Source organism: Equus przewalskii, chromosome 16, assembly GCF_037783145.1.
Source record: "Equus przewalskii isolate Varuska chromosome 16, EquPr2, whole genome shotgun sequence".
NCBI lineage: Eukaryota > Metazoa > Chordata > Mammalia > Perissodactyla > Equidae > Equus > Equus przewalskii.
The window spans coordinates 21,846,120-21,860,387 of NC_091846.1; the positions used below are offsets into that span (position 1 = coordinate 21,846,120).

At 39.3% G+C, this 14,268-nt stretch overlaps 1 protein-coding gene across 2 annotated transcripts in view; it reads right to left on the reverse strand.

Moving 5' to 3' along the window:
- Window positions 1–261: 261 nt before the first annotated feature.
- The window catches only part of CDADC1 (cytidine and dCMP deaminase domain containing 1), a 52,939-nt gene continuing 38,932 nt past the window's right edge, over window positions 262–14,268 (reverse strand). Inside the window, exon 10 of one of the 2 annotated variants that reach the window (XM_008536374.2) lies at window positions 262–5,642. In XM_008536374.2, coding sequence (XP_008534596.2) covers window positions 5,569–5,642 — 74 coding nt within the window. In that variant the 3' untranslated portion in view covers window positions 262–5,568. Of the gene's footprint in view, window positions 5,682–14,268 lie in introns of both variants that reach the window. The other variant, XM_008536375.2, reaches the window with a different exon arrangement.

The following is a 14,268-nucleotide window of genomic DNA, read 5'->3' on the forward strand; positions in this document are numbered from 1 at the left end:
CCTTCCCGACTCTCCCGTTTCCAGATTTGTAAAAGGAGTGTGCTAAACAGATGAGATCCAAGTTCCCTTGAAATCCGAGTCTATGTAATTGCAGCTCATTGAACACATTTTTACGGGCCAGCTTCTAAATTAAAACTTGCATCAGGTGCTGCATTTTAAATGGGCCTCCCTTTCAACTGGTACTGATTAATGGGGCTTGTTTTACTTGGGGCCAGGATATTCAATAAATCAGCCTAAATGCTAGAAGAGTGCTGCACAATATTAAATAGATCCACTGGATTTTTAATGGTCAACAGTAATTGCATTAAAAATATCAAGGACTTTAAGATTCATGTCAAATGCTGATACAAGAAATTAAAGGCCTACTTGGTCAACCAATTAGATAAAATTGATCATGCTAAACAGTGTGCTTGATCCTTGCGAAACGAACTGAGTGAGTGTATGCCAACTAAGGCCATGAGGCAGGCGTTTCACTTTTCTACACTGGGAGGCAAAAAGAATAGACTCAATTCTCTGCTCCAGAGAGAAGCAAGTCAGGTTGGCGCTACATGACATCCAGCTGTGACCAACGCCCTGCCCTGCTCCCCCCCGCCCCCGCCCCCGCCCCCACATTTGAACTCTTGATTGATTTCTGTATAGCCTGGGTAAGTGTGGCAACTCTTCAGACCTTCCATTACCCTTTGGAAACAGGTAGAAAAAATTACTGCAGGTTGAGAGTGTTTAAAAAATAGTCTGGCTGATTCATATCTATCAGTAACCTGAAAAACAGAAATGAAACCAAGCAAAAGCTATGGGTTATAAGCATTTCCCCTCTAAGTTAAAATAGAGGAGTGCTTTTGACTCATCCATCCTAAACCTCATTTCTTTAAGGCATTTGACGATGACACAGTGGAATTTGTCATTTGCAGATTTTGGTATCTGACCATGAAAAAAGCCTTAGGTGTCACCGTGGTGCTAGATGAACGGCCCTCAGTCTGACCCACTCAGGCAGGTGTAGGGAAATAAACACTGATACTCGCTTGATGGTTTCTGTCAGTGGCTCTCAGCTGGGGTGACTTTGCCCCCTAGGGAACATCTGTGGTTGTCATACTGGGTGGAGAGTTGCTACTGGCATCTAGGAGGTGGAGACCAGGGATGCAGCTAAACGTTATAAAGCGCACGGGACGACCCCCCCCAGCAAAGAATCACCTGGCCCAGAATGTCAGTATCGCCAAGTTCGGGAAACCCTCATCCATGTTGATTTTCCTGTGTTATAAAAACAAAAGACAAAACTCTAGCAAGGCTAGTACAGCTACTCTAGAATATCAGTAAAGATATTTTCTGACACATCCTTCAGGTAGGATCTGCAATAACTCATAGCTTTAACCTTGTGCTAGGAGGTAAAGGTCCACTTGTCAACGCTGGAAAATAAAGCTTATTTTTGCAGTCTGCTACTGAACAAATTTATTTAAACTTCTCAAAATTCAATTTTATGAAATTTGATAGTAAAAATTTAATTTCTTTTATTTTAAAAAATGTCCAAAGCAAATTACAGTTTCGATTTAGAGCAGAGAGTCTCGCACAGCGTGTGGCCTGTGGGTGCTCAGGACTAGAATGAATGGTACCATACACCTACATGTCGGCCTGAAACAAGAGGCCTAAGCTCCAGAGTCAGCATGTCATGGAGGTGGCCTGAGCCGTAACTCAGAGTCACCTTCTCTGGGAGGTGAAGCAAGCCTCCGCGACCCGAGTTAGGACACTTCCTTCACTGTGTTGCACAACGGGCTGCAGTACAAGTGGTAGGAGACCCATATGCTCAGCTACAAAGAAGTTAGAAAACCCACAGAGACTCTGGGCCAATACACCTCCCCTGCTAACCAGAACTGGGTCACCCAGGTTGGAGCAGCTGGTTATCTTTTCCTACCAGGAAAAGTATCACAGGCAAGGAGAACGAAGAAATCTGACCATCAAAAGGTACTGAAGTCAATGAAACAGACTGGTTATAAAGTCTCTCAGAAGGAGGCGTAATCATAGCTCCCTTGGCAATGGCTCTGAGAGGCTCTCTGGCTGCCTCTGAAACACCGGTCCTGCCTGAGCATGGACGTTTTTTCAGGAAGTGAGGATGTGCCCCAGAGAGCAAACGTAGAAAAGATGCAAAGGCAGGCTCTAACCTAGATCTCACAAGAGGACTGAATTCCTTATGACCAAGACTCCGAGTGTTAATATAGTTAATCCTGCATCTTGGTACATGAGTATTTGTCATAACTATTTCTTTATACTTTTTTGATATGTCTTAAATACGTTATAATTTAATGATAGCAAAAAAATGAAAAGACTTCAGGAATGTTACACCTGAATGAAAGTACTAACCTGATGCTTAATCCTAACAAGCAACAGTAACAGCCTCAGCTAGATGCCAAGTGGCCGCTAACGGCAGGACCAGGACTTTAAAAAATGGTGTTCAATGCTGCTTGCTCTAGGGTGGGTCAAAGGCAGAGTGTTGTGGCAGATCCTAAAGCAGAATGTTCATGTGTAAAATGAGGAAGATTTATGAGAGAAAGGTATATTTTCAAACTCAATAAGTAACGGAGGAAGAAAAACCCAAAGAAAAGCTGGATAAACTAAAAGGCTTCAGCAGTAATACAACACAGCAGTACACACAAACCTGTGTGCATCTGACGTGACAGGTGTGGAGTGAACCTGGCCCATGCTCACCCCACCTCGTCTCAGCATACTCTACTGTCCCTTGGCAGTAAACAAATGCAAGCTATTCTTTTCAAATTACAACTTACTATTAACTTCCCAATCTTTGAAATTAAGGAAGACATTGGATATTTGTTTAAGTGCAAATTCTGATTTCTCAGGCTAAGGGATGAAGCCTCTTGACTGTGAATTGCTAGACTTAAGTCAATTTTGCTGCCCTGGGGGCTCACGGTACAGCTCAGCTCTCTGTGGGCCTCCCCACTCACTTCCCTTCCCTACTTCCCAGTGGGACCGTCCATCTAAGCCATTACTTTCTCTCAGAAGTTCATCTCATCCCCACCGCTTGTCCGGCCCCTCCCTGTGCCCCGTTCAGGACCCACCATAAGCACCTCCACTTCTACTAGGCCCTTTCTCCACGCTCAGCAGAGCATATGCTTGGCCTCTTTTGTGCCACCACTGCTCCTATACTCACATCTGCAGGGTGGTTCTCAACCACCAGAATCCCCGGGAAGGTCTGTGAAAATGCAGTTTGCTGGGCCCCACTCCCAGAGATTCTGACTCAACAGGTCTGGGTGGACCCTAAGAAGGTGCATTTCTAACCAGTCCCCAGGTGATGCTAATGCTGCTGGTCCAGGGACCCCACTCTGGGAATCATTCTCTGTTACTTGATTACATGCTTGTAGCTTCCATGAGACTGTGAGCTCTTGAGATCAGGGTGTGCTTGTTACACATCTCATCTCCAGGGTCTAGCCAACATCCAGGAGTCATTTGATCAATCAACAAATATTCACTGAATGCCTATTATGTGCCAGGCACTGTTGTAGGCACTGGATTCAGCAGTTTAAACAATTTATATATAGATATATAGAGAGAGCGCTTTCCTTCTGGTACTACATAGTAAACTCTCAATAAAGGCTGAAATCTGAACAGTTGTATAGAAGGAAATATGGCCTTATCATGACCATTTTAATGGTGCTATGGAAATATCAATTTTCTATTTCCTAATTGTAGCTTTTCCTATTTGTATGTTTCTCCCTTCTGATATCCCCCCCAATGCCCAAGACATAAATCCATAAACCTGGCAGTATACCAGGCTTTGGGGTCTTACAAAATATTTGTTGATTGATTTACAAAATATTTGATGTAGTTGACATATTAGTAAAAAACAACAAATCTAAGATGAACTTAAGCATGTATAATCAATATATTAAAGCAATTGGAGGACGTAAGCAAATCTCAGTATTTTCTTTTTTTTGTCTTCTTCCCAAAGCCCCCCAGTACATAGGTGTATATTCTAGTTGTGCGTACCTCTGGTTGTGCTATGTGGGCGCCACCTCAGTGTGGCCTGATGAGTGGTGCCATGTCTGCGCCCAAACCCTGGGCCGCTGAAGTGGAGTGTGCAAACTTAACCACTCAGCCATGGGACCAGCCCCTCAGTATTCTCATGTTGAGCAATATTGAGGAATTGGTAACTACTGGTTTTCAAATTAGCCTTAGTTGTCTCTAAGGGTATCTTTCTTCCCCTCCCTCTCTATTCTATACCCCGCATCTTGTGTTAAAACAACTTTGGCAGTTCTCAACTGCCTGCTATGGTGACTTTGATCTCCCAGGGGACCTAAGCAGGCTGCTGTACGAGCAGGCGCATCGGGGCAACATTTGGATTGTCCTGTGTACAATTCTGAGAAACTGGCAGGAGGCCTCGTGAGGCCATGGAAAGGAAAGGACAAGAGCAGAGGCAAAGCTGATCACTTCTCCACGGTCAGGGGAGCCATTCCTCAGGACGTCACACCCCAGGCCTGGGAGCCATGGGCCATGCAACTCCTCACTAACTCCAGGAAAGTAGAAAACAGGTACCTCCATCTTTGGACTAATCTTCTGCAAGTTTCTCAGCAAATAAAAATGAGAGGACTCACAAAACGCAATTTAGAATGTAACTGAATTGACCCCAATGTTTACTTTCAAGATTTTTAGTATTCTTAAGGTTTGCAAACTTTTTAAAAGGCCTTCCATTCAAAGCCACGAGACACTCTGTGTTAATTATATGGAGGGAAAAATGGGCAGCATTTACGAATGGAATTCAAAAGGTAGTTTCAATGTTCCAGATTAAAATATGTCTTCTCTGTTAACATCATACCCAAATTTGAGAATCATTGTTAGTGATTTCAAGGGTCGGTGATATCAAATAGTAATATTGTCTCAGAATAATATTCTCTTCCTATTACTACCCCAAATCAGTAATATAACACCCGAGTCCAAAATCATTGTGATTTCTACATATTGAAAGATTTAAGAAAAATTAATAACTTTGTTAGGAATATACTTTTATAATGGAGACCAGGGCCACCAACTTCATTTTTAGGATTCAATTCTAATGAAGTAAATTTTGATTATTAAAAGCTTTGGGTATAAATGTGTACTTTCGATGAGCCACACACTGACTTAAGAAGGCGAAGTCATCACTTATTTCCCTGGAGCAACTTACGAATTATCACCTTCATAACCCAAAGGAATCACTACTTAAAAAGTGTGCAATTCGCTGCTGAGATGTGACTTCCAGTGACCCAGTCTCTTTCACACTGGCTAATATAAGGCTAAGACAAGGAGAAATCAGTTCCCATGGGCAACAGTTAAACTGGTCTCATTACACTATTGCAACCCCATTTAGTGTAATAAAAGAACATAGCACTATCATCTGGAAAACACAAAAATAAATCTAAAATAAAATATTCTTATTAACATCACTCATATGCTAGTAATAAATTAGCATCCTTAAAAAATTTTTCAATTCTTCACAAAATCCATCCTTATTTTCTGAGTTAACAAGGCTGAATTTAAAAAGTACAACAAAAAGTCTCGAGGCCTTCACTCCGGTGTAGACGGGACTTCTCAGTGTTTTCCAAGACGCAGCTTCTTGTTCTGGTGCTGCTCTTCATCCGGGGCCTCAGGTCTCAACACACCGTCTAAGCGTCCAAGAAGAGCTCAACGTCAGGAAAACTTCCCTTCAAAACCGCGGGCATTTGTTAAAGTCATATGCGTTGTAAGGTCAAAATAATGCTTTAGTTATTGAAAAGGAACATCCATTTTACTTTATCTTAAGATTCTCAACTGTTGGAGAGTAGATTCTAAATGATTCACTCAGGTAATATCGTATCTGACCTTTTAAAAAGTGGATTCACTCAACAGTGTATAGCCAACAATTCACACAACGTTTTTGGGGAAAAGTCATTACTGTGATTAGGCTGGAAGAAGCAAAACGCACCTCCTCATCCTCCAAGGAGAGGAGGGAATGTCTGCGGGGCAGGAGGAAGCGGTCCGCCACCCCCGCACTCCTCCCTGGGAGGAAGACAGACTTGTCCCATCGGTCAGGCGGGAGAAGGGCTGGGCTCCAACCTATTCCAGTCTTTTGATTTTAGTAGCTTTATTGGTACAATAAACTGTGCATGTTTAAAGTGTACAATTTGATGAGTTTTGACCCAAGCACACTCTGAGAAACTATCACTAGAGTCAAGATGATGAGCAATCCATCACCCCCAAAAGGCTCCTCCTGGCCCTCTGCTTCCCGCCCTTCCAGGGCCCTGCTGCCCTCCAAGCCCGTGTGTTCCGCTCTGCTCTGTCTTCCTAGTCAGAGGGACCTGGATCAGGGCGCAGCCTCGCCTTCTGGAGGCAGATCCGGAAAGCCTCTCTCTCTGATATTATTATGTGATATTTGAAACATTAAAAAAAAAATACATGTAATACAGATGGGAGTTTTAAAGTCTAATAATAAAATGAACACTCAAGAACCTATGACCCAACCCAAAAACTAGAACATTTTCACTTCCTGCGTACTGTCGAAACTTATCCCCTCCCTCTTTTACCCTCTTTTAGAGGTAACCACTCTCCTGAATTTTGTGTTTATCATTCCATTACTTCTTAGAAATAATTTTACCATAAAACTAAACAATACACTATTCGGCTTCTTGTTGAACTTTATATAGAAATTGTATCATAATGTATTTAGTCTTCTGCAATTTGACTTTTTCATTCAACATTATACTTCTAAGATCCACCCATGTTTAAGAATGTAGATGTAGTTCATTTATTTTTCATGGCTATATGATATTCCTCTGTGGGAATACACCATAATATTTTTACCTAATCTCCAGAGATAAACATTTCCGTTATTTCTAGCTTTTGTTTTTAAGAACATGCTGCAATGAATTATTTGTCTCTCATTTTTTTTAAAGATCGGCCCTGAGCTAACATCTGGTACCAATCTTTTTTTTTTTTGCTTCTTCTCCCCAAAGCCTCCCCAGTACATAGTTGTATATTCTAGCTGCGGGTCCTTCTAGTTGTGCCATGTGGGACGCCACCTCAGCATGGCCTGATGAGCGGTGCTGGGTCCATGCCCAGGATCTGAACTGATGAAACCCTGGGCTGCCAAAGCAGAGCATGCAAACTTAACCACTCAGCTACGGGCTGGCTCCTCTCTGTCTTTTATACAAGATGCAAGAGTTTTTCTAGGGCATATACTTAGAAGTCAAATTGCTGTGTCATGGAGTACATGCATGTTCAGCTTTCCAAAGATATTAAATTGTTTTCCAGAGTGGTTGTATAAATTTTAAGTACAATCAGCAATATATAAAAATTCCTGGGCCAGCCCTATGGCTGAGTGGTTAAGTTCCCACCTTCCACTTTGGGAGCCCAGGGTTTCGCTGGTTCAGATCCTGGGCACAGACACAGCACTGCTCATCAGGCCATGCTGAGGCGGTGTCCCACATGCCACAACTAGAAGGACCCACAATTAGAATATACAACTATGTACTGGGGGGCTTTGGAGAGAAGAAGAAGAAGAAAAAGAAGACTGGCAACAGATGTTAGCTCAGGTGCCAGTCTTTGGGAAAAAAAAGAAATTCCTAATGATCCACATCCTCACTAGCACTTGGTGCTGGCAAACTTTAATTCTGCATCTCTAATGGTGTAAAACATTGCTTCAATGTGATCTTAATTTACATTTCCCTGACTACTAATGAGGCTGAGCATTTTTTCATGTGTTTATTATACATTTGTGTTTCTTCTGTTGTGAAATATCTATAACTATCTTTTAATCCTTCTCTAGTAAATTTTTTTTCCTTATCAATCTGTAGGACTTCTTTTTATATTCTGGAAACCAATTCATTGTCATGTGTAGAAAATTATATTCTTCCAATGGATAGCTGGTCTTTCACTTTATTATGTCTTTTGGAAAAGAAAAGTCCTTATTTCTAATGTATTCTAATTTTTCAATCTTTTCTTTTACGGTCAGCATTATTTGCATCCTGTGTAAGGTTTCCTTTCTACTCTAGGTCATAAAAATATTGAATATTTTCTTCCAAAACTTAAAAAAAAGTCACTGAACTTCTGGTTTCTATTTCCACATACAAGGAGCTCGGAAGTTGCCACACAGTCCTAACAACAAGAAAAAGCTGTTCAGACTGAAAATCGACAACTCTTCTTGGATCTGCAAGAGAGGGAAGGACAGAGGGTAGAGCCCCGCCCCCACAACTGGAGAGGCAGACAGGCGAATACAGGGAGTCGCGGCTCAGCGGAGCAGACTCATGAGTAGAAACCACCCTGAGAACGAGGGCTGGGGTAGGGAAACCTGAACCATGACTGATGAATTGCTGGAGGGTCAGTGTGGACCCAATCATGGGGGGTCCCCACAATACTGTAAGATGTACTGCCAGGAGCTTGACCAGTCTTCACAGTAAATACTGGAGAAAAATCCCCTCACACTTCTGGGGGGCGGAGGAACCATTCTGAAATATGCTAGAGTCCTTTGCTCTTTTTAACAAGGCCTATCCTCAGGGGAAACTAGTTAACCCAGATCTATTCTGCTATAGTTTTATCTGAGTTTAACTGACCTGGGGGAAGGGAAATACCCAACTCTAGCCCACTCTACTCATCTTGTCCCACTTAAGAGGGGAGAAGAAAGTGGAGAGACACTTGTGAAGTTCACAGCCCAGAGGCACAAGCTCACTAAAAAACTGAGACCTAATCAAAGAACCATAGGATGCTAACTCTCCTCCCACACCTCACTACACATGACTAAGGCCTATTTACAGCAGTTCCTTTTACCTAGAACACCACGTCTGGCTATCAAGAAAAAAATTACAAGGCATACCAAAAGGCAAAAAACACAATTTGAAGAGACAGGGCAAGCATCAGAACCAGACATGGTAGGGATATTGGAATTATCAGACTGGGAATTTAAAATACCTATGATTAATATGCTAAGAGCTCTAATGACCATAGTAGACAGTATGCATGAATAGATAGGCAATGTAAGCAGAGATGGAAATCCTAGGGAAGAAACAAAAAGAAATGCCAGAGTTAACAAACACTGTAACAGAAATGAACAATGTCTTTGATGGGCTTATTAGCAGACTGGACACAGCTGAGGAAAGAGTCTCTGAGCTAGAGAATAGATCAATAGAATCCTAGAAAGCTGAAAAGCAAAGAAAACAAAGACTGAAGAAAACAGCACAGAATATCCAACTACAAAAGGTGTAACATATGCACAATGAGAATACCAGAAGAAGAAGAAAGAAAGAAAGAGAGAAACAGAAGAAATTAATGTCAGACACCAAACCACAGATCCAGGAAGCTCAGAGAACAGCAAGCAGAATAAATGCCAAAAGAACCACACCTGGGTGTATCATTTTCAAACTAGAGAAAATCAAAGATGAAAAAAAAAATCCGTTAAGAAGCCAGAGGAAAAAAACACCTTACTTATAGATGAACAAAGATAAGAATTACACCTGAATTCTCAGAAACCACACAAGCAAAAAGAGAGTGGAGTGCAACTTACTGAGAGAAAAAACCCACCAACCTAGAATTCTGTACCCTGTGAAATTATGCTTCAAAAGAGAAGGAGAAATAAAGACTTTCTCAGAAAACCAAAAATCGAGGGTATGTATTGCCAATAGACCTGCCTTCAAGAAATGTTAAAAGAAGTTCGTCAGAGAGAAGGAAAAGAATATAGGTCAGAAACTTGGATCTACATAACGTAGAGAAGAGCACTGAAGAAGGAATAAGTGAAAGTCAAATAAAAACTTTATTTTTCTTATTCTTAGTTGACCTAACAGATAACAGTTTGTTCAAATTAATAATACCAACAATGTATTCAATGATGTATGTTTGTATATACATTTATGTGCTTATGTATGCTGATATATAAGTGAAATGAATGACAACAATGATACAAGGGCTGGGGGGTAGGAATTAGCATTATTTTGTTATTACAAGGTACTCATACTACCCTTGAAGTGGTATAGTGATATTGAAAAGTTGACTTGGATTAATTGTAATGTATATTGCACACCCTTTCTTTTACTCTAAAAAAGCAAAAAAAGAAGTATAACCAATATGCTAAGAAAGAAAAAAAACGGAATCATATAAAATGCTCAATTAAAACCAAAAAAGGCAGAAAAAAACGCAAGACAAAAATAGGAACAAAGAACAAGGACAACAAATAGCAAACAGTCATGAAAATGGTAGATATTAATCCAACTATATCAATAACCACTTTGAACATCAATGGTCCAAATGCACCAATAAAAAGATAGAGATTGTTAGAGTGGATAAAAAGTAAGACTAATTATGTGTTGTCTACAAAAAACCCACTTTAAATATAAAGATATATATAGATAGATAGATAGATTAAAAGTAAATGGGAGGATAAAAATATGCCATGGTAACACTAGTCAAAGAAACCAGGAGTAGCTATATTAATTTCAGGGATAATTAATATCAGGGATAAAAAAGGGCAGTACAGAATAATAAAGGAGTCAATTCTCCAAAAAGATATAATAATTGTTAATGATTATCTGCCTAAAAACAGTATCAAAGTACATGAGACACAAACTAATAGAACTGTAAAGGCAAACAGATGAATCCAGCATTATAGTTGGAGACCTCAACATCCCTCTATTAGAAATGGATAGATCCAGCAGGCAGAAAATCAGTAGAATCATAGTTGAACTCAACAGCACCATCAATCAACTGGAAATAACTGACATCCATAAACTACTTCATCCAATAACAGCAGAATACACATTCTTCTCAACCTCACATGGAACATTCACCAAGATAGATCACATTCTGGGCCATTAAACACATCTTAATAAATTTAAAAGAACAGAAATAATACAATGTCTGCTCTCAGATCACAACATAATTCAACTATAAATCAATAACAGAAAGATAACTGGAATATCCCAACATTCACAGACATCAAACAAAACACTTCTAAATAACACATGAGTCAAAGAAGAAATCTCGGGACTGGCCCAGTGGTGCAGCGGTTAAGTTCACATGTTCCACTTCTCGGCGGCCCGGGGTTCACTGGTTCGGATCCCAGGTCCAGACATGGCACCACTTGGCAAGCCATGCTGTTGTAGGTGTCCCATATATAAAGTAGAGGAAGATGGGCATGGATGTTAGCTCAGGGCCAGTCTTCCTCAGCAAAAAAAAAAAAAAAAAAAGAGGATTGGCAGCAGATGTTAGGTCAGGGCTAATCTTCCTCAAAGAAGAACTCTCAGGATAAACTTTTAAATATTTTGAACTAAATGAAAATGAAAACACAACTTATTAAAATTTGTGGAATGAAGTGAAAGAAACACTGAGAGGGAAATTTATAGTACTGAATGTATACATTAGAAAAGAAGAAGGATCTAAAATCAATAATCTAAGTTTCTGCCTTAGGAAACTAGAAAAATAAGAGCAAATTAAATCCAAAATAAGCAGAAGAAAAGAAATGGTAAGAATTAGAACAGAAATCAATGAAATTGAAAACAGGAAATCAATAAAGAAAATCAATGAAACCAAAAGCTGGTTCTTTGTGAACATTAATAAAATTAATAAGCCTCTAGCCAGGTTAACCAAGAACAAAAGAGAGAGGACACAAATTACTAATATCAGAAATGAAAGAGGGGACATCACTACAGATCCTGTGGACATTAAAAGAATAATAAAGGAATACCATGAACAACTCTGTGCCCACACATTTGATAACCTAGATGAAATGGACCAATTCCTTGAAAGATATAATTTGTCAAAACCTACACAAGAAGAAACAGACAATCTGAATAGGCCTATATCTATTAAAGAAATTGAATCCATAATTAATAACCTTCCCAAACAGAAAGCACTAGGCCCAGATGGGTTAACTGGTGAATTCTACCAAACATTTAAAGAAGAAATGATATGATTTCTCTACAATCTCTTTCAGAGCATAGAAGCAGAGGGAATACTTCCTAACTCATTCTATGAAGCCAGCATTACCCTAATACCAAAACCCAACAAGGACATTACAACAAAAGAAAACTACAGAACAATATCTCTCATGAACATCAAGGCAAAAATCCTCAACAAAATATTAGCAAATCAAATCCAAGAATATATCAAAAGAATTATACACCATGACCAAGTGGGATTTGTCCTAGGTATGCAAGGCTGTTTCAATATTTGGAAATCAATTAATGTAATCTATCACATCAACAAGCTAAAAAAGAAAAATCACAGGATCACATCAACAGATGAAGGAAAAGTATTTGACAGAATCCAACACCCATTCATGACAAAAACTCATGGTGAGCTAGGAACAGAGGGGAACTTCCTCAGTTTGACAAAGAGTATCTACAAAAAACCTTACAGCTAACATCATAAATATTGGTGAGGCACTTAAAGCTTTCTCATTAAGATCAGGTACAAGGCAAGGATGCTCCCTCTCACCACTCCTTCTTAATAATGTACTGGAAGTTCTAGCTAATGCAATAAGACAAGAAAACGCAATAAAAGGTATACAGATTGGGAAGGCAAAAATAAAACAGTCTTTGTTCGCAGATGATATGACAATCTATGTAGAAAATCCAGAAGAATCAACAAAAAACCTCCTGGAACTAATAAGTGATTACATCCAGGTTACAGGATACAAGGTTAATATACAAAAGTCAATCTTTTCCCCATATACCAGCTATGGACAAGTGGAATTTGGAATTAAAAACCTAATACCATTTACATCAGTATCCAAAAAAATTAAATACTTGGTTATAAATCTAACAAAATATGTATAAGATCTATATGAGGAAAATGCTAAAACTCGGATGAACAAAGTCAAAGAAATAAATGAATGGAGAGATATTCCATGTTTATAGATGGAAAGATTTAATATTGTCAAGATATCAGTTCTTCCCAACTTAATTTACAGATTCAATGCAATCCCAATCAAAATCACAGTAAGTTTTTGTAGATACTGACAAAATTATTCTAAAGTTTATATGGAAAGGCAAAAGACCCAGAATAGCCAACACAATATTGAAGGAGAAGAGCAAAGTTGGAGGACTGATACCCAACTTCAAGACCTACTATAAAGCTACAGTAATGAAGATAGTGTAATACTGGCAAAAGAATAGACAAATAGATCGATGGACTAGAACACAGTGCCCAGAAATAGAACCTCACAAAAACAGTCAACTGATCTTTGATAAAGGAGCAAAAGCAACACAATGAAGCAAAGATAGTCTTTTCAACAAATGGTGCAAGAACACCTGGACATTCATATGCCAAAAAATGAATCTAAACACAGACGTTACACTTTTTATGAAAGTTAACTCAAAATGGATCACATACTTAAATGTAAAATGCAAAACTATAAAACTCCTAGAAGATATCATAGGAGAAAACCTAGATGTCTGTGGGTGTGGCGATGACTTCTTAGATACAATACTGAAGACAGAATCTATGAAAGAAAGAATTGATAAACCGGACTTCATTAAAATTAAAAACTTCTGCTCTGTAAAAGACAAAGTCAAGAGAATAGGGAGGTAAGCCAAAGACTGAGAGAAAATATTTGCAAAAGACACATCTGATAAAGGACTGTTATCCAAAAGATACAAAGAACTCTTAAAACTCAACAATAAGGAAACAAACAACCCCATTAAAAAATGGGCCACAGACTTTCACAGACACCTCACCAAAGAAGATATACAGATGGCAAATAAGCATATGAAAGGATGCTCCACATCATATGTCATCAGGGAAATGCAAATTAAAACAGGAATAGGATACCACTACATGTCTATTACAATGGTCAAAATCCAGAACACTGACAACACCAAATGCTGACAAGGATGTGGAACAACAGAAACTCTCATCATTGCTGGTGGGGATGGTCACTGTGGAAGACAGTTTGATGGTTTCTTACAAAACTAAATACACTCTTAACATATGATCCAGCAATCGCATTCTTTGGCATTTACCCAAAGGAGCTGAAAACTTATATCCACACAAAAATCTGCACACAGATGTTTATAGCAGCTTCATTCATAATTGCCATAACTTGGAAGCAACCAAGATGTCCTTCAACAGGTGAATGGATAAATAAACTGCGGTGCAACCAGACAATGGAATCAGTGCTAAAAAGAAATGAGCTATGGAGCCATGAAAAGACATGGAGGAACCTTAACTGCATATTACTAAGAGAAAATAGCCAATCTGAAAAGGCTATATACTGCATGATTCCAACCATGTGACATCTGGAAAAGGCAAAACTATGGTTAAAAACAA